We start from the raw sequence: 19121 nt of genomic DNA on the forward strand, positions 1-19121 counted from the left end.
TTCAGCTAATGGTCCAATCAGCGGGAAGATTGTTCGCTAAAATGGCCGCCCCCTTCTGATGTGCGCGAGTTTAACGTTGCTTTCAAATTTGAACTTAAAACAGACACCTTTTAGGTAAGAGTGTCACTGTCGATTAGTTTTGCACCATTCACTCTACCTTGCCGACAGTTTTGAGAGAAATTACGAATATGTGGAACGTGGCACTCTCTTTTTTTATGGCCCTGGCAGTTCGTCTTGGTCTCGTAGCTTACGGCGCTTGGCAAGATCAAACAATGCTGGTGAGATACACAGACGTGGATTACGACGTTTTTACAGATGCTGCAGAGTATGTAATAGAGGTAAGTTGTATCCTCTTTTATGCGGTATGCAGCGCTCTGCTTGGTCAACCCATCATTTCTGCAATGCGTGAGATGAACTCATGAAATGCTCGACATCGTAACCAACCACAATAGACAGCGCCCTCGCCGATGTGATTCAAATTTAAACTGGCTGTTTGCAATTTTTTATAACCCAGCTTCTCAGCTCATTACTGATAAACACTTCGAAACAGTTCTCCTTCGGCTGCAGGACGACAGTTTAACCACTAAATCAAACTGTTGGATATAATATAACTGCAAGAACAGACACAGCAGTCATTTCAAGTTCATATTTATATTATATATACATTCATTTAATAATAACTAAACTGTACATCTAACTGATGGCATCAATAAAAATGTCTGAAGTGACTGATGGCATCGATAACAAGTCATCGTTGATGACCCAGTCCCCGCTTGCTAATGGGTACTTTGATTACAGGTTCTGTGATAAAAATACTTTGATACAGATGGCACTCAATGGCCAAGAATGAGTTCCATGGTGATGAAAAACATAAAACCAATGTAGGCCACTATCCTAAAGGTCATTAAATGAGTTAGTTAACAGGATGTTGCAAAACATTTTTTCATTCTATCCTAACACTAATAGATAACCGGTACCATATTTCATAAAGTTTAATGTAGTATTTACAACACTATGAGATCAACATCTGTATCAAGTTTCATCAAATTTGACGTTGTATTTGTGGATATATCACTCTAATTAGGAAAGTTCATTACATATGCAATTACAAATTAATTAAAATGACACTGATAAATGTCTTTTTCACTGTTAAAGCAATGTGAGCTTAACCCTTTTCCTGCCAGACAGTAATAACTGTATCACTTCCCGATCAGCCAAGTCAGTAAAAGCGGTATTGAGCCAAAAATGACGTATTTTCACCCACTTGGCTTGGTATGTTATAGCATCTTTTGTCCACAAAAAATCAACTTTACAGTATTATGTTTTCAACAGCCTTCAAATGTACAGTATAATGTTAAAATACATCATATGGAATACGTTGTGTTTCATTAATTTTAACCATTTGACCTGGTGGTGAAATATGGACTTGGCAGGAAAAGGGTTAACATCTGTACAAAGTTTCATGAAATTTGATGCAGTATTTCTGACATATCAACCTAATTATGAAACTTCAATAATTGACATGATACTGCTACATGATGTGAAACAACTGACGAGCATGTATGAAATAGGTCAATGTCCTTGTACCAACTTTGAATGATACTGGTGGAAATACCGGTATGTCTGAGTTATGGCTCAGTACATGAGAAAATCGTAACAAATTTGCCGCCACGCAGCGATATTTGATCTTACTGTTTAAAAAATCAACACGTATGTATTACATAAGTCAATGTCCAGGTACAAACTAATAAAATCAGTTGAGACTTGCTAGAGTTATGGCTCTCGACATGAAAAAAACCATAACAAAATTGCTACCATGTGGCCATATCAGACCATATCGAGAAACAAATCAATGTACTTATGTATACTATAAGTCAATGTCCTTGTACCAACTTGAATAAATTTGCTTGATACATGTCTGAGTTATTGTTCAGGACATGGAAAGTCATAAAAAAAATGGCCACAAGGCGGCCATATTGGATCGTATCACAAGACAATTCAATGTGCATAAGTATAACATAGGTCAATGTCCTTGTACCAACTTTGAATAAAATCAGTTGAGATATGCCTGAATTATGGCTTTGTACACGAAAAAATCATAACAAAATGGCCGCCTGGCAGCCATATTGGATCATATCACAAAACAAATCCACACGCATATATATGACATTGGTGGTAACTAAGACCTCCACCAACTCCACTTACAGATCACATGTTTGCAGAAGACCCCATTCTGTATTTAAAGATCCTGATGCTGTTAAGTGTTTGAATGATATCCATGACAAATATGTTGTCGTCCCTGCTGATAAAGCTGCCAATAACATTGTATTTGTCTGTAAGAAGTATTATTTTGAATGTCTTATAGACGAACTTGGTGTAACTAAGACCTCCACCAACTCCACTTACAGACAGTCAATGTTCAACAAATCTGAAATTTTGGCAAACCATAAGTCATTCATGGATAATTTTAATATTACAACAAAGGATGACCATAATAAGTTGCCTAGCTTATACTGGATACCAAAGCTCCACAAAACACCTTACAAAGCTAGGTTTATCGCAGGATCTTCAAAATGTTCAACAACAGAGTTATCGAAGATACTGACTTCTGTTCTTTGTACTGTCAAACGGGGACTTCAATCATACTGTGATGTTGTCTTTTCTCGGAGTGGTATAAATCAAATGTGGATATTAAAAAATTCGAAGGAACTCTTGGAAAATTTGAAATCAAGATCTGTTTCAAAAATAACATCTATTAAAACTTTCGATTTTTCCACATTGTATACCACAATACCACATGATAAATTGAAAGAACGCTTGAAAAACATCATCAACCAAGCTTTTTTCTACAAAAACGGTTCACGCCGTTACAAATATGTGGTATTAGGGTATAATTCTACATATTTTGTTAAAAATATTACTAACGCTAAAGTGTTTTATACCGAGAAAGACATTATCAGTATGCTTGATTTCCTCATTGACAACATATTTGTTGAATTTGGAGGACACATTTTCCAACAGTGTATAGGAATTCCCATGGGCACTAACTGTGCTCCCTTACTTGCCGACTTATTTCTGTTCTCATACGAGGCAGAATTTATCCAGAACCTTATCAAGCAGAAAAAGGTCTCTGTAGCTCGTACTTTCAACCTTACATTTAGATACATAGACGATGTTATTTCATTGAATAACTCTGAATTCAGTAAATATCTCGCTATGATTTATCCTCCAGAATTGGAGATTAAAGAGACTACAGAAACGGCCTCTTCTGCTTCATATCTGGACATTTTACTTGAATTTGACTCTAATGGTCACCTTTCTACTAGGCTATATGACAAGAGAGATGATTTCAACTTTAGTATAATTAATTTTCCACACCTCATCAGTGGTATTCCACTCTCACCTGCTTGTGGGGTATACATTTCCCAGCTTATTCGATGTGCAAGAGCATGCAGTTCGTGTGGTGATTTTGTAGAGAGACATGGCCGTCTCTCTTTCAAACTGTTAAATCAAGGTTGCACCAGGGCAGGACTTGTCTCTACGTTCAAACGCTTTTTTGGCAGGTATCGCAAGCTGGTTGATAAGTACGGTGTCTCTCTTCGACAAGTGGTCACTGATGGCATCGGTGACATGGGGCCTTAGTTGGTGACCACTACCTGTCTGACTTACAGATTGATATGTGGTGGGTGCCACATGTGGGGCAGGATGCGCTTACTATTTTCGAAACACCTTACATCACTTCTTGGTCTTTTGGCCAGAGGTCCATATGTCTTTCTTTCATGAATTTGACTTTGTTTGTGTACCGTCTATTTACTGTCTGTTCTGTGCTGTTTTGTGTCTGTGTTTGCAACTATTGTCTTGCGAATTTTGACCTAGTGTTATTGGATTATGGATTGGTATGATTGCGATTATTATGCATATATATGACATAGGTCAATGTCCTTGTACCAAGTTTGAATAAAATTGGTTGAAACATGCCTGAGTTATGGTTCTGTACATGAAAAAATCGTAATAAAATGGCCGCCTGGCGGCCATATTGGATCGTATCACAAAACAAATTGACATGCATATCTATGACATTGGTCAATGGCCTTGTACCAACTTTGAATAAAATCGGTTGAAACATGTCTGAGTTATGGCTCCGTACATGAAAAAATTGTAATAAAATGGCCGCCTGGCGGCCATATTTGATCGTATTGCAAAATAAATCGATGTGCATCTGTAGGTCATAGTGCTATGCCTTTGTGCCAAGTTTGAACAAAATTGGTTTGGCAGTGTCTGAGAAACTGTTGATGACGGACGGACGGACGGACGGACACACGGACGGGACCCAATCTATAAGTCCCCACCGGACTTCGTCCGCGGGGACTAAAAATGTCTGAAGTGACTCGACATCGTAACCAACCACAATAGACAGCGCCCTCGCCGATGTGATTCAAATTTAAACTGGCTGTTTGCAATTTTTTATGACCCAGCTTCTCAGCTCATTACTGATAAACACTTCGAAACAGTTCTCCTTCGGCTGCAGGACGACAGTTTAACCACTAAATCAAACTGTTGGATATAATATAACTGCAAGAACAGACACAGCAGTCATTTCAAGTTCATATTTATATTATATATACATTCATTTAATAATAACTAAACTGTACATCTAACTGATGGCATCAATAAAAATGTCTGAAGTGACTTTTAGGTACCAAATGACTTATAGCGATCACATCATGAACTTTCAGGGATTCCCTAACTGTTGGTACAATTAATTAACCTACCACAGTGGAAGGTTCATGCTAGCATTCACATGTGGAGCTGCCATGCTAGTTCATCTTAAAGAGAAGAGCTGACAACAGAACTGTAGAAGGCAATCAACTGTGGTAAAGAAACCACCAGTAAAGTATTTGAGAGACGAGCAGGTTGAAGCCATTGCTGCATTTTTATGAGGACAAGATGTATTTGTCAACGGCCAACTGGATAGGAAAGTCCATTCATTGTCTTGCAAATGGCACTGTACTGCAACGATGCATACAAACGCACTATGGTACAAACATTCTTAGCTATAAGTTCAAGGGTCATTTGTAATATTTGAACTTGGTGCTCTGCCTGCCCTGTTGATATCATCACAGTATACATATACATATTCCAATAACTGTGAAAAGGTTTGTTTTTTTCTAAATAGGGAAAGTCACCATATGATAGAGCCACCTACAGATACACTCCATTACTTGCATGGATGCTGACACCAAACATCTGTCTTTCACCGCTGTTTGGGAAGATCATCTTTGTTCTGTGTGACATAATATGCGGTGTTCTGATGTACAAGATGTTGAAATTGAGACAGTGTCCCGATGTCAAAGCTCACGTCTCTCTCCTCTTCTGGTTGTTCAATCCGATGTCGATGAATGTGTCGAGTCGTGGCAACGCCGAGTCAGTCGTCGCCCTGGTAGTACTGGCAGCCCTCATGGCTTTGCTTAAGCAGAGAACGAAGACGGCCGCATTCTTGTATGGTTTGTCGGTCCACGTCAAGATATATCCCATCACCTACGCATTGCCGATTTACATGCTGCTTGATGGGGACTACAAAAGTGAAAAAGGTAAACGTCGCCAAGATAGCAAAACAGTCAGCAGCTATGGGATGCTTGTCAAGATATTGTGGCCAAACAAGTCACGAATTCAGTTTTCATTGATCGCTGCCGGAACATTCGCTGTTTTTACTGCTCTAACCTATCATCTGTAAGTACCAGTTAATGTGTTGTTGCTGCATGAGTGTTTTCTTAGTTGAAAGTTTTGACAAGAGCAAATTTTTTATTTCTATATGTATGGCATATGGCAACGTTCACTTTGGACAGAGTTATCACACAATATAGATCAAGCAGACCGGGACCATCTGTATTCAAGGCGGAACATAATATAATCACTCTATGCTCTACCTATCTGTTAACTCAACAATGATGTTTTTCGCATATTCTCCAAAAATATTCATGGGATATACTATCTTTTTCAAAGACATTGAAGTCCAACATTTGCAAGAGGGCAGTATCGTAGCCTTTATTATAATAGTGGTTCAATTGGCTCATACATATCATTGTTTTTCTTTGTGTGTGTGGCTGTTCCAGGTATGGTTACAAGGCCATAGAAGAAACTTACCTGTATCACATCACCAGGAAAGACATCCGTCACAACTTGTCCGTCTACTTTTACATGTTGTACTTGAATGCTGAGTCTGCGCTCTCCTGGGTGGCCTCACTGGCCGTGTTCATACCACAAGCAGTACTGCTCATCGCAGTGTCCCTGAAGTACTACCAAGACATCAGCTTCTGTTGTTTTATTCACACGTTTGTGTTCGTCACCTTCAACAAAGTGTGCACCTGTCAGGTATACGAGTCATACTCTGTTGTTGTCAAACTCATATGAAATCATGAGGGTGTGGTAGGCGTGACCCGGTGTGAGGTGTAAGATCTAGTACATATGGCTGCCAGAGTAGTCCAAGCTGACAGAAACTTTGCCTATTTACAGTAGGAGTTCTCTACAGGTTTATATTCCAACAGTACTTCTATATCACATAATCTTTGTGATTTCTTACTCAGTTTAGTGACAGCAAAATTATGACATGAATACCGGTGTTTATGTCACTTTACTTCATGACGTGACCCAAGTTGACCCCCATAAATTTGCTTTGACAATTCAGAATTCCTCCTGAGGAATTTTAGAGGAAGGATCATCAGAACTGTGCCTTTGTGACTTTCTTGTTTACAAACAATGTATTTCATATACGACATCTAGATGCATCAAGTCAACATAGCTGCAATATTTAAAATTTTATGATGCACATCATGACATGGGGGGGGGGGGCTCAATTTATAGCTCTCGGATTACAAATGAGAAAAATGTTTACCGTCTTAGTTTTTTTTGAAAATTGAAAATTGTTGTTATCCCCATAGAGTTAAGAAAAGGGTGGCAGCCATTTTGATTTTCAAATATCCATAAATATCAGGTACTTTGTTTCTCTAGTACCAAACTTTGCATAGTGATAACTGATTTTTATCCTGAGTTGGTAAGAGAATGGTTGAAAGTTTCATTGAGGAAAGTTTGAGCAAAAGTTTAAGTCTTTTAGGGGCCGTCGATAATAAAAGCTGACGCACGACAAACGTTATTCTTTCGTTTAGGGGGGGAGGGGGTAAAAGCTCATTTTGTTTTGTGTGCGTCAAAATCGCATAAGGATTTTCGTCTATTGTTTTCGAAGTGCAACTTTGCAGCGAGAACGCAATACTACCTTCGAGTTCATCGAGAACAGAATGACCACAAAATATGGGGACCGAAAAGACAACGAAAAGACATAAATTTGAAATAAAAACCTGTATGCTTTTTCAAAGTGAAACATGTACGTGAAACATTTTCCTACATGCGAAATGCATTAAAGTGTTCTGTGTCTTAAAAAGTGAAACACGTAATGGGGAGGTTTATCAGTAATTAATGTGCACTTCCGGTATTTTTTTCATGAGCGTGCGGATCGGAGAGGTGCGTGTAGGTTTGTCAGAAACGGCATCATAATACGAAATTGATTTCGCATAAGAACTTTTGTTTTGAGGGGGGGAGGGGGTTTCAAGTAAAACGAAGGAATTACGTTTCTTGTGCGTCAGCTTTTATTATCAACGGCCCCTTACTTGTGAGGTGGATAGTACCTTAACATCTTTGTACTCCAAAATCACAGACAGTCATTATTGTATTCAAAGCATGTGTACATCTGTTACAAAGACAGTAACATTTTCATTCTTTTTCATCGATTTTTTTTCAACAGTACTTCATCTGGTACCTGTGCTTACTGCCGTTGGTGCTGCCAAATCTACAAATGAAAATTAGAAATGGGTTGATGTTGATTGCCTTGTGGTTTCTCTCTCAGGTAAGGCTGCTTGTACATGTAACCACTCTACAATAGATGATATTTACCACCGTCATTTGTGCCATAAAACTCTGTTTTTCAGAAAGAATTGCCATCATCCTAGATGATGGTGATCGTGTTGACTTTGGATCTTATAGAAATGTGAGATTTCACAGTAGTTGATACTGTGGTGCCATTCTGAAAAATAAAATAACCTTGAATTGTGATTTTCTTGCCTTAGCCAATCGTTGAATGCAAATTTTGCAATGAAAATTACAGTGATGTTGTTATGTAACATGCAATGTTAATTAAAGGGCCACTAGCTGTAACTTTAGAAAATTTTTTCTCCAAATTTATTTTATTGTAAACCACAGTTTCTTGTTCAGCTCCTCAAAGCATGCTGAGATACACAGTATTTAGCTTGTCAACTCAGCCTGTACATGTGTAGACTGCATTATTATTGTTGGCAAGTGAGTTCTTGTCTTGACTAGAATTCAAATGTAAACAATATCTTTGCATTTACTACTGATGGACACAATATCGATTAGAAAAATAGTAGTTGTTACAACATGTTTTGGGGAGAAGAACAGCAACTTGCAATCGAAATACAAAAACAGTAGTTAAAAAGATTACACAAAGTTACAGCCATTGGCCCTTCAATATGCGATTACAAAAGTTTTGTGAAAGACTGCAAATACAATGTAAGAGTGGACTCCTGATGCTTTCATCATTGAACAGTAATAAAATACTTCTGTTGACGAATGTGATCCTGTCTTAAAAAGGCTTAAATGCTTTCTTGCAGGCAATATGGATGTATCCGGCCTTTAACCTTGAATTTGAAGGACAGGACACATTCCTGTACATCTGGATGGCAGGAATTCTCTTCTTTGCCATGAACGTCTTTATCATGGTCCGTTTATTCCGATGTCATCTCATGTTTCCCACATTCAAACGAGGAAGGCTCTCTGATTTGGGTTTTTAGCTTTTTAAGGTAGAATGCACCTCGGGGACAGATATTCAGACTCAAATTTTTACAATTCTTTTTATGATCTACATTTGTTGGTGCTCATTTTAAAGCTCTTGGAATAACAAATATTTTTATGTTGGAAGTTTTTTGAAAATCAAAAATTGTACTTTTTCCCAGAGAGTTAAGACAGGGATGCGCGGCCATTTTAGATGTCAAATATTGGTAAATGTTAAATAATTTGTTTCTGTTGTATCAAACTATGCACAGTGACTCCTGAAAAAGTATGATTGAAAGTTTCATTGAGAAAAGTTTGAGAAAAAGTTGAAGTCTTTCACTTCCGAGGTGCATACTACCTTAATGTGTATTTTTACTGTTTTACTTCTTCAGTAAAAGCAGAGCTACGCAATGCAGTGCAATAGTAGAGTTATATTTAGTTTTAGTAAAGCAACTGAATGATAAAGTACTAGCTTTCTTATGCTGTAACAGCTCATGAAGGCCCTTGATATGTAGTGATAAGGGAGTCATTTTTGTTTTACTCAGCCATGTGGTTGCAAACAGGCCCCACTGCTGCTGGCAACTCTTGATAAATCTTTTTGCAGATTTTTAGAGTCAAGCTGTAAACTGGATATTTATGCACAGGGTACACAGAGGTTCAAAGTTACTTGTTGAAGCTGAGAATAATAAACTTTTTAGGGAATCTCTGAAGCCCAGAAAAGAAGAAACAAAAAAAACCATATCAACTACAGGTGTTATTTTTCAATGTTGCCGTGTCGTCTTTTGCTAAATCAAGATAGCCTGTGACCCTTGACATGCCTGCCCTGTCGCTTCACCCTCTGCCAATTCAGTAAAAAAGCAGTATTAAGCCAAAACCTACATGTATTTTTTCCTTCTTTCTGGTATGCTATATTATAGCAGATTACATGTACAGAAATATTAACAATATCTGTTTTCACAGGCTTCCAAATAGTAAAGTCTTTGTTAAAATGCGGCATACGGGGGGCATGTTATGCCTTGTTGGTTTTGACCAACCTCGACCTGTTGGTGACGTATGAACTTGACGGGATAAGGGTCAAAGTTGTCGAGTACTGCGTGAAAAATAAGTAGCGAATAAGTGAACTTGAATTTTGTAGCTGATTTTGACTATCAAACTATGAGGCTGTACCATGGTCACTCTGCCCTGACCCTGGCTATAGCTTGATTCCACAGTTCACTTATTCATTATTAATTTTGTTTATAGATTATCAAGTTTTCATGGTGATAATATCATTGTTGTAATCTTGATCACATCACTATTTTGTTCCTCTTTTCAGTACAATGTTATCCCTTCTCCCAGCTCACAGAGGAAGTAATCTATAAACTCAGTGTAGAAACTACAGATAGAGTGTTCAGATTGTGCGATAAAAGTGGCACTACCAATTTGTAAGATCTTTTAACCCTTTCCCTGCCGGAGAGTATCACTCACCTGTCTGCCAAGTCCGAGAATATCGCTAATGAGCCAAAACCATACGCGTTTTCACCCACTTGGCCTGGTATGCTTTATTGCAGCTTTAGTCCATGAAAATCATGTTCACAGTACCTACGTTTTCAGGGGCCTTCAAATGTGTAATTTTTTTGTGAAAATGCAGCATGTGGGAGATGTTATGCTTTGCTAGGTTAAACCAATTTGACTTTGATAGTGACATGTGAACTTGGCAGGGTAAGGGTTGAACCTGTTACTTAAATATAATATAAAACCTAAAACATACATGGGTATCTTACAAAAGCCACACGCAACTTATGGCTTTTTTAAGGAGAGTTTGTGTTTTGATATGCCACTGAATTTGAAGTTCAGAAGAGAGAAAATCTTGAAATCTGAGCTGGGTAGTAAGGATTTTAAACCCATCAGGAATCCACAGTGTAGGGGCATGTGTCTTGTTTCTTGTGAACTCCCAGAAAGTTCTTGTAGTAGCAATCAGAACCATGACACACACAAGGAGCATACCGGCTCAGAATTAAAAAAAAAATTACAAAAAACGTCACATTTTGAGGGTTGTGCATTGAAATCAATTTTGTTTCTCAATTTTAATATGACTAATGTTATCAAAGTAAGATGAAAGTAAAAACAAAATGCCACCTTTAATCTCATTTGTGCTAATCAAATACAAGTGTGTTGTACTAACCATTTCAGGAAGGACTCTGTACATGTCCCACTGTCTTGACCCTCACAACCCTACACATTTCTTGTGGGAATTTCCAGCCTTGCTTCCTGCAAAGAACTAAATCTCACCAAAGTTGGCAGTGAATGGGTGAAAGGCAGTCCAGTCTAACTGAAATATCAAAACAATACAGTATTTAACGTGAATCTGAAATACCTACTGTGAATTATTTTTGTTCAGGGACTCTAAGTTGCCCCCTCCCCCCAATATATAATTCAAATATGAATAAATAAAAAGTAAGTCACCCCATAAATAAAATATAAATAAGTAAATAAATACATAAATAATTGAAAAAATTATCTAGAATACATTGATTGAATAAAGGATTTAATTTTATTTTAAGCTATAACATCTTGCCAACTGAGCATTTTTTGTTGTTTCTCTGGTAACCAAGAGGAGTATTATATATCACAGTTCAGAGCCATTTGTAGTATGCAAATTAGCCACTTGACCTTTGAGCACCATAGTCAATTTTTGCCACCTTTATAAAATATACCCCAGTCAATTTTTTTTTCAGATTTTTGCCAAAATTTTGATTAAAGCTGTAGCCGATAAAATGTGTTATTCATTTGGTCCAAAATTATCAAAAAAAAATACTGAAAGATTCATGAAAAAATGTTGCACTAAAATTTTGGTGGGACAAATTAACGGCACTCAAAGGGTTAATATGCATTGATGGCATGTGCTATTGACCAAATTGTCAGCGTAGTCATAAACTGACATTTAAACCAGTTAATACTTCTTTGGGTTTTGTGACAGTTTTAAACATCAACTGAAATATTGAAATATGTGTCTGCTTTTTGGATAATTACCCTGCAGGACTCCAAACCCACTGAACACTGATCAGGTCTGTTGTTTTTAGAGCACTCATGTGGAATGATTTATTCAGTAAGTTAGCTAAAATGCAGACAGAAAATGTTGCACACTTTTATATTCAGATAATAAGCTTCAAAATGGCATATTGTGCATCCACTATCTCCGCTGTATCTTTTCTTAACGAATATCTTTAAATTTGTTTAAGTTTTAAACAGTGTACTCAGATGTCAACTTTGTATGTTCAAGGAATTTTGAAATTTTAATTGTAATTTAGTCAGTTGCTCAAGTGATAAAGTATTATATGGTAATGGTTTATAATATCATTATTGCAATAGTGTGCTAGAAATAATTATATTTATCAGACTTTATAAAGGTAGATTTTGTATGAAATAGATCATCTAAAAATGAAAACACTAGAACAAGAGGGTAATATATCAACACAAGTATTTTTCTTTAGACAGGTCATATTGGAAGCAGTGCGTTGTTCATCTCTCAGGTGCAATTCGACAAGCACATGTCAATCTCCCTATATTTTATTAAATCCGAGCGTCTTGCATCAAACAACAGTGTTTGGAAAACTGATATTTATATGGTGTGTAACCATGACAACATGTGAGAGATAGCGCAACAACCTGCCACAATTAACGGCTGATAAACTAACAGAAACATGTTTTTCACCTGCTTACATTTGTTCTTATAACAACTGGTGTTCTTAATATCCTATAGTCATAATGAATAGCCATTTGTCTGTCAACCCTTGGCTTGTCACAACCAAGATTTTACTGGCAATTTGCCAACAGGAATATGTGATGTTTTTAAAAGCAGACAATAGTTGTAATAATGCATTGTACACAATGCATTGTGTTAACACAATGCATCATGTAAACAATATTTTTGTCAACAATGCATTGTGTAAACACTGCATTGTGTGTGAACACAATGCATTGAGTCTATTATGCAACGATATTTTTGACAAATGAACTTTAGTCACAACTGAACTTCAGTTTACTACAGTAACCTTGCAACGTTATTGTTGACAAATGAATTTCAGTCCCGACTAACTTCCTTCATCAATATTAATGTTGCATAATGGACACAAAGATGATGTTATGACCAACTAACTATGCATTTTGACGTGACTTTTTTGGAGTAGAACAAGATGCTGTATTTTACAAGCAGAGCAAAAAATAATGAAAAATACTGCAAAAGGTATCATCAATGGAGCTTTAAGTAAACATGGCATTCAATGTCAGAGTTTCACTAATTTTATAAGAGATATGCAAGTTTTTTTATTCCAGGGCTATGAAATTTATCCATATCTGTTGATTATGTAATTTGTTTTGTTAAACATATTCATGTAATGAAGATACAAATATTAATCTTGAATATTTTGCAGTGTTGCCGATATTTGTGGTGATTTTGTTGTTCAATTGTGTTTAGGACTTGTATTTTAAGTACCCTGTTGAAATGCAACAACTATAGATTGTCTTTGAAAAAGATAATCTGGCTTACTTTTACCAACTGCTTGATTTTTTATAAAGAGCCAGTAGCTTTAACTTTTGATGATTTTTTTCTTTCTTTTTTGTTTGGTATGCCAATCGCAAGTTCTTGTTGTACTCCCAAAAGTGTGTTGAAACATCAGCTATTCCGTTTGTCGTGGTTAAGGATGTACGAGCGGTACGCGCGCGTGGAATTTGTCACTTCCCATAGGATTACATTGAAATTTGCTGAAAAATCAATTTCTATTATTGTCATTTTCATGAAAATTTGCACAAAGCTCAGTCTAGAGAAATAAATAATAGTGATCAAATAAAATGATATGGTCACCGCGCTAACTTTTGAGATAAACAGCATTGAATTATTTCATCCATAGAAAATGCATTGGTTTTGATAATACTTGCAAAGGAGAATCCAAAAATCGGCAATTTAGAGAAATGACATTACTTTTAATTTTACCGATCGTACATCCTTAACATAAAAACAAAAATGGTGAAAATTCATCAAAAGATACAGCTGCTGGCCATTGAAGTAACTTTATGAGTACAGTAGCAATCATGACCAGAGGATGTAATATCTTGTCAAAATATTTCAAATGAGATTTGAAATTGAAAGCAATGCTAAAACATGTTTCCTATAATGTAATTTGAATCATTTTAGTTTAAAAAGGTAGGAAACCTCTATATCAGCATAATATACAGAGTTCGCGTTTACGCAAAAATCGTGCGTATTTACGCATTGAAATTGACCTCGATACGCATTTTTTCATCGTTATGCGTTTTCTATACGCAAAGGATAACACCAAAAGCACCCCCACGACTGAGCTTAGGCGACAACCAGACGAAATTTGTTGCAACACATTTCTGTCAATCACTCATTTTGTGTGGAAAGTTTCGGATTCTCTGGGCGTTGTCTGAAAAATCGGCATCGTAGTCCACACGTTATCACGTTAGGCACGTTATCATGTTAGCTGTGCCTATGAATTACGTTGCTAATTTTCAGGCGAGCGATAGTTTCTGAAAGTGAGTGATTTACAGAAATGTTGCGACAAATTATATAAATGCCAACCGTGCACGATCATTGTGTCTCACTGTTCCCGAATTTTGATCAAGCATACATGCAGCATGGCGTCGAAGCAGACAAATCTGTTTTAATTTCTTTCAACTTTGCTCTACGAGTCCGTGAAAAAAATGATGCATTGGTAGAGCTCGTCGGAATCCCGATAAATTTTGAACACTGCAGAAGTGTCTGGATGGTAACTGGTCGTTCAGGCACCAAGTCGTTTCGGCCCAAGTCGTTTCGGCCTCTCAATTCCGGCCCAAGTCACTCGGCACCGCAACCCAAGACGTTTCGGCATCTATGTTTCGCTTTTTTTCCGAACTATTTAGTAATTGACTGATCCGTCATATTCGTAAGCGTGACCTTTGCGTTCTGACCAGTACTTTATGTGCATTTTGTGTGAATTTTGCCGTGCTGTTTCCTCACCGCTTTCAAACTTTGCCGTGTCGGCGGCTATTGATATCGATAAACTTGTGTCACAGATTTGAAAATGATATGAAGTTTTTTCTCCCGGTCTCTTCCCATGTTCTCACAAAGATTAAGCATATACGTGAATGTTATTGACACTTACTTTTCTAGTGCTTTGATTTGTAACATTACGCTCCATCACTAGTTCCCACAGGTAGCCTTCAGCGGTGCCGAAAAGTCTTGGGTGCGGTGCCGAAACGACTCGGACTTGGGGCCTGAAATTGGAAGGCCGAAACGTCTTGGGCCGAAACGACTTGTGCCGAAACGTCCAGAAACCGTCTGGATAAGCTGCCATAACTCTTAACTTTTGGGTTGCCCGATGTGTTGTGACGGTTGCATGTATACCCTTCGCTGTTACGTTTCAACATTGTTCAAGTTGTTCGTTTAAACTGTTTCATTAAAATAATGTTACATCGTACAATCCGAATATGTAGTGTAGGTTTATCAACGGCACATTGTATTTTGCAGTCAGTTTTTTCATCAATCGAGTGCGGAAGTGAAATTACGCCGCTCAAATCCAGCCATTACGCAATTTTAGCAGACTAATGCGTATGCCGTACGCGAGGAGAAAAAAGTCACCGCGAACACTGATATATGTTCATTTCTTTGAAGTTGTTGTCTTATTTGCTCAATAAACAAACTCTATGCATTTGCTTAGCAAACTTATATCATTTGTGTTGTCAAATACATGTGCCTATACTGGTAGCGTTCCCCCCAACCCCCCCAGACATCTTCAACGTGACCCAGGATATCAAATGGTCCACCCCATATCCAAGCACGTTCAAATACCTCAAACATGTACTGAGCCTGCCAACCCAGCATCTATACAAGGAAAATGCACAGTTCTTTACTTTGGATCACTTGACAACAATATAAATGCTCAGGCGCTCTTTAGCTGGGTAGTCTGCTAAATAGATCAGTTTCAGCTCGATCTATCGATCCTGTAGTCGATATTCCTGCAACTGCAACCTGAGTATTTAGGTTACAGTGGCGGGCATATTGACTACGGGATCGACAGATCGAGCTGTAAATCGATCTATTTAGCAGACTTCACAGCTAAAGAGCGCCTATGTATAAATGCAAGAAATAAATGTACAAGCTGGATACTGTGTATCTGCAGTATGAACGTGATTTGGGGAGTAGAAAACTGTAGTTGATTATTAAAAACAAAACTAGTAGAAAGTTATAACTACTGGCCCATTAAGTTTTCCAGATTAACCAGTTTTATGTTTTAGAGAGGGTTGCAAGATAAGGATTCATATTTTTTACTCAATACTTGTGCCTTGAGTTGGTATGGCATGGTATTTCTTTTGTGAAGAACTCATGTGTCTATAGAAAGGAACAAAGCCGAACATATTTTGAACAGTTTTTGAGCAGAATTGTTTTTCATTATGTATGACCACCTCCAAAGACTTAATGAGTAATGTGGAAATTTTATTTGGGCAAGTTTGATAAATGCTGCACGGACTTCGCTAGGATACTTTATACAGCATTAGCCCCATGCTCAGAGCGGCATAAACTGATCTGGCCTCAGAGCCATAGCAGAAATCGTAGCGCCCTCTTGCGACGGTGGAGTAACTGCATGTGAAACAAACATACACAAGGGCTTCAGTCATTCACTCATCAGCGAAGAGCGGTCAAAGGACATCCGCCTTCTTCCACTCATCGTTACCTGCCCCCGTGCGTTGATCGTCTGTACAGTTGTCCAGTAAAGGTAAGGACCCTTGTTAACCAAGATCACGGTCGATAAAATGTTACCTAATGACTCATGGGATCGCCTTCATGCTCCAAGCAAAGTCATGGTTAGCAACATGAGACTCGTAGCCAGACACGTACTTACTGTGTACCTTACATGCGCGGCGTGTTTCACTTACGCGATGTGCGGTATTAAACTCATGGTATTCCCAAGAAATAAATCTGGCATGATTCCCGTGTTGCTGTTGTCGCAAACACATGATGCTGTTAGGCCTCAAGAAAACCCTCCTTTAGATCGGTTATTCTCTCGGACAAAGTCGAAGAGAATAGAGGGGGTATTGTCCCTGGAACTCTGTGTAATATAAACTGCAGCCGTTCTGGGGTGAAGACGCGATCGGACAAAAGGGAGCGTACCACCACTGGTTTTTGACCGCAGTACGATGATGTCCTATTCGCATTTGTAAATTTGCAAGTAATATGCTCTTTCGCACTGCACCAAATTCAGATCTCAAGGCGGAAGTATCGTTCTCCAAGATTTATGGAACCCCAGAACCATGCACATATCAAACGCTGAATATGAGGTGCACCACTGAGGGACTGTGGTTACACTCAAGTACATGTATGCTTGTGCAGATGTCAGCATGTTAGCATGACTACACTTGTCTATTGGAATAGTTTCAACATTAGTCGGACTAATCTGGCAATTGGTCCAGAGAGTACTGTTTAATGCCATCCTTCATAAACTCCTGTATAAAGCAGAGGGGCCTAGCATCCTTCACACTGGCTCCAGGCACATCTGCAATAAACCCATCTGCACAGCGCATGTATGATGTAGCAGAATAAATCCTAATTGACACATCCTTGTGAAAGTAGTCGGGTATTGTTAGGTTGCATGATGATGGTATTCCATGTTGTTTGCTTTCACTGTGACACGCAGGCACTGAATTGTTTCTATTTGTGGGGATGCCATGTCATCCACCCAACTAGCTACAATCAGCACCTCTACCACTCCCTTGCTATGACAGTGTTGTGGTCCCACTCCCCATCACAACACACCAAGGGAGTGGTAGAGCTGCTGTTGGCAGTGACCAGTGGTCAACACTGGCCATAAATGGAGCATCAAGAAGAACATTGTGCCATGCTATTAAAATTGTGCTTCATTGCTTTACTCACAGTCCCTCAATGATGGACTGGCTAATTTATTTAGAACGCACCTCAGGGACAGATATCAGGGACTCTTACATTTTTACAATTCTTTTCTCATCTACCACTTGTGGGGCTCATTTTAAAGCTCTTGGATAAAGAAAAATTTTCGTAGGCTTATTTTTCAAAATCCGAAATTAATTTTTTCCTCAATGTGTTTAACACAGGGATGCAGCCATTTTGAATTTCAAATATTGCAAAATGTTGGGTATTTGTTTCTCTATTTGCAAACTTGCAAAGTGACGCCTGATTTTATTGTTGATTTGGTAAGATAATGCTTAAAAGTATCATTATAGAAATTTAGAGCAAAAGTTATAATACCACACTGCCCTGTGAGGGTCTGTATTTATCACAACCTGGAATGGTTACACTACTCCTTAGTAAGTAACATAACAGTTTTTTTTCAAAGCTCATAACGTATGGGGAAATCAATAATTCTTTTCTGTTTTAAATATGTTGTAAAACTTGATTTGAGAGAAGTGTACTCAATTTCATGAAATCTTTAAGTTTATACCTTTCCAAACACCAACACAATCTTGCAGACACTGCATTGCAGAATGCTAACAATTATTCATCGTACAAATTGCTTTTGGATATTGACTATTCATTTCCTCCCTGTATTTATGTGCTGATTATGGCTCCATAGAATTGCAGTGAAAATGTGATGTTGCAGAGCAGAATGCATCATTTGGGTTTGCTCATAGTAAAATTTTGCAAACATTTCGCCAATATCAAAACAGTTTCTATTAGATGCCCAGTGTGTTGAAGATATAACAGCAACATATAACTCCTGTATCCAATCTTCAGTGTGTTAGACTGAAGCAAAAAAAGTGAGTGATTCTTGAAACCCAATTTGCCCCTGTTGAAACCAAGTTGTTCTTTTGCCATTATCCACGAGGAAATCCATGAGATTCAGTTGTTAAAAAGTTAAAATATGTGTGTGATTTCTTAAATTATGTAATATATGATTCCCAAGGGCTTCTTCAATTCTGTGAGTGCACCACTGGTAAAGTGTGAAAAATGTTGATATTGGTTGATGACAGAATTAACTCCCCAAAGCATGCTAAACTGTTCGATGTGCATCGAATATGAATGTTCATAATCAATATTCATATCTTTGGAAAACGACCTCCATCAGGGATTAAAACATGACTGGCTACGCAGAAACCGGTGATTTGGTCAGTCCCATGACAACTAGAATATTCATCAGAAACTCACACCAAAAAAACATCTACTGCCTCTTGAGTCTATATTTATGTTTTATGAGAATTAGTTAATTTGAAATCATTTCTGTATGAGAGGAATGAGCTCCACATAGAGACAGATTCAGAAGTTTTATTTCCAT

At 37.8% G+C, this 19121-nt stretch overlaps 2 protein-coding genes across 2 annotated transcripts in view; both read left to right on the forward strand.

Moving 5' to 3' along the window:
• Nucleotides 1-31: 31 nt before the first annotated feature.
• LOC139147584 (GPI mannosyltransferase 1-like) lies at nt 32-13240 on the forward strand. The gene is made up of 5 exons (XM_070718713.1): nt 32-338; nt 5177-5730; nt 6114-6372; nt 7796-7897; nt 8679-13240. Exons 1-5 carry the CDS (start codon nt 189-191, stop codon nt 8856-8858), a joined length of 1245 nt encoding a protein of 414 aa, XP_070574814.1. The 5' UTR covers nt 32-188; the 3' UTR covers nt 8859-13240.
• A 3229-nt stretch (nt 13241-16469) lies between these two features.
• LOC139147586 (TOX high mobility group box family member 3-like) overlaps nt 16470-19121 on the forward strand; it is a 129148-nt gene continuing 126496 nt past the window's right edge. The window contains exon 1 of the mRNA XM_070718719.1: nt 16470-16592. The gene's annotated coding sequence lies outside the window, so the exon portion shown is untranslated. The remainder of the gene's footprint in view (nt 16593-19121) is intronic.

Source organism: Ptychodera flava, chromosome 13, assembly GCF_041260155.1.
Source record: "Ptychodera flava strain L36383 chromosome 13, AS_Pfla_20210202, whole genome shotgun sequence".
Classification (NCBI taxonomy): Eukaryota; Metazoa; Hemichordata; class Enteropneusta; family Ptychoderidae; genus Ptychodera; species Ptychodera flava.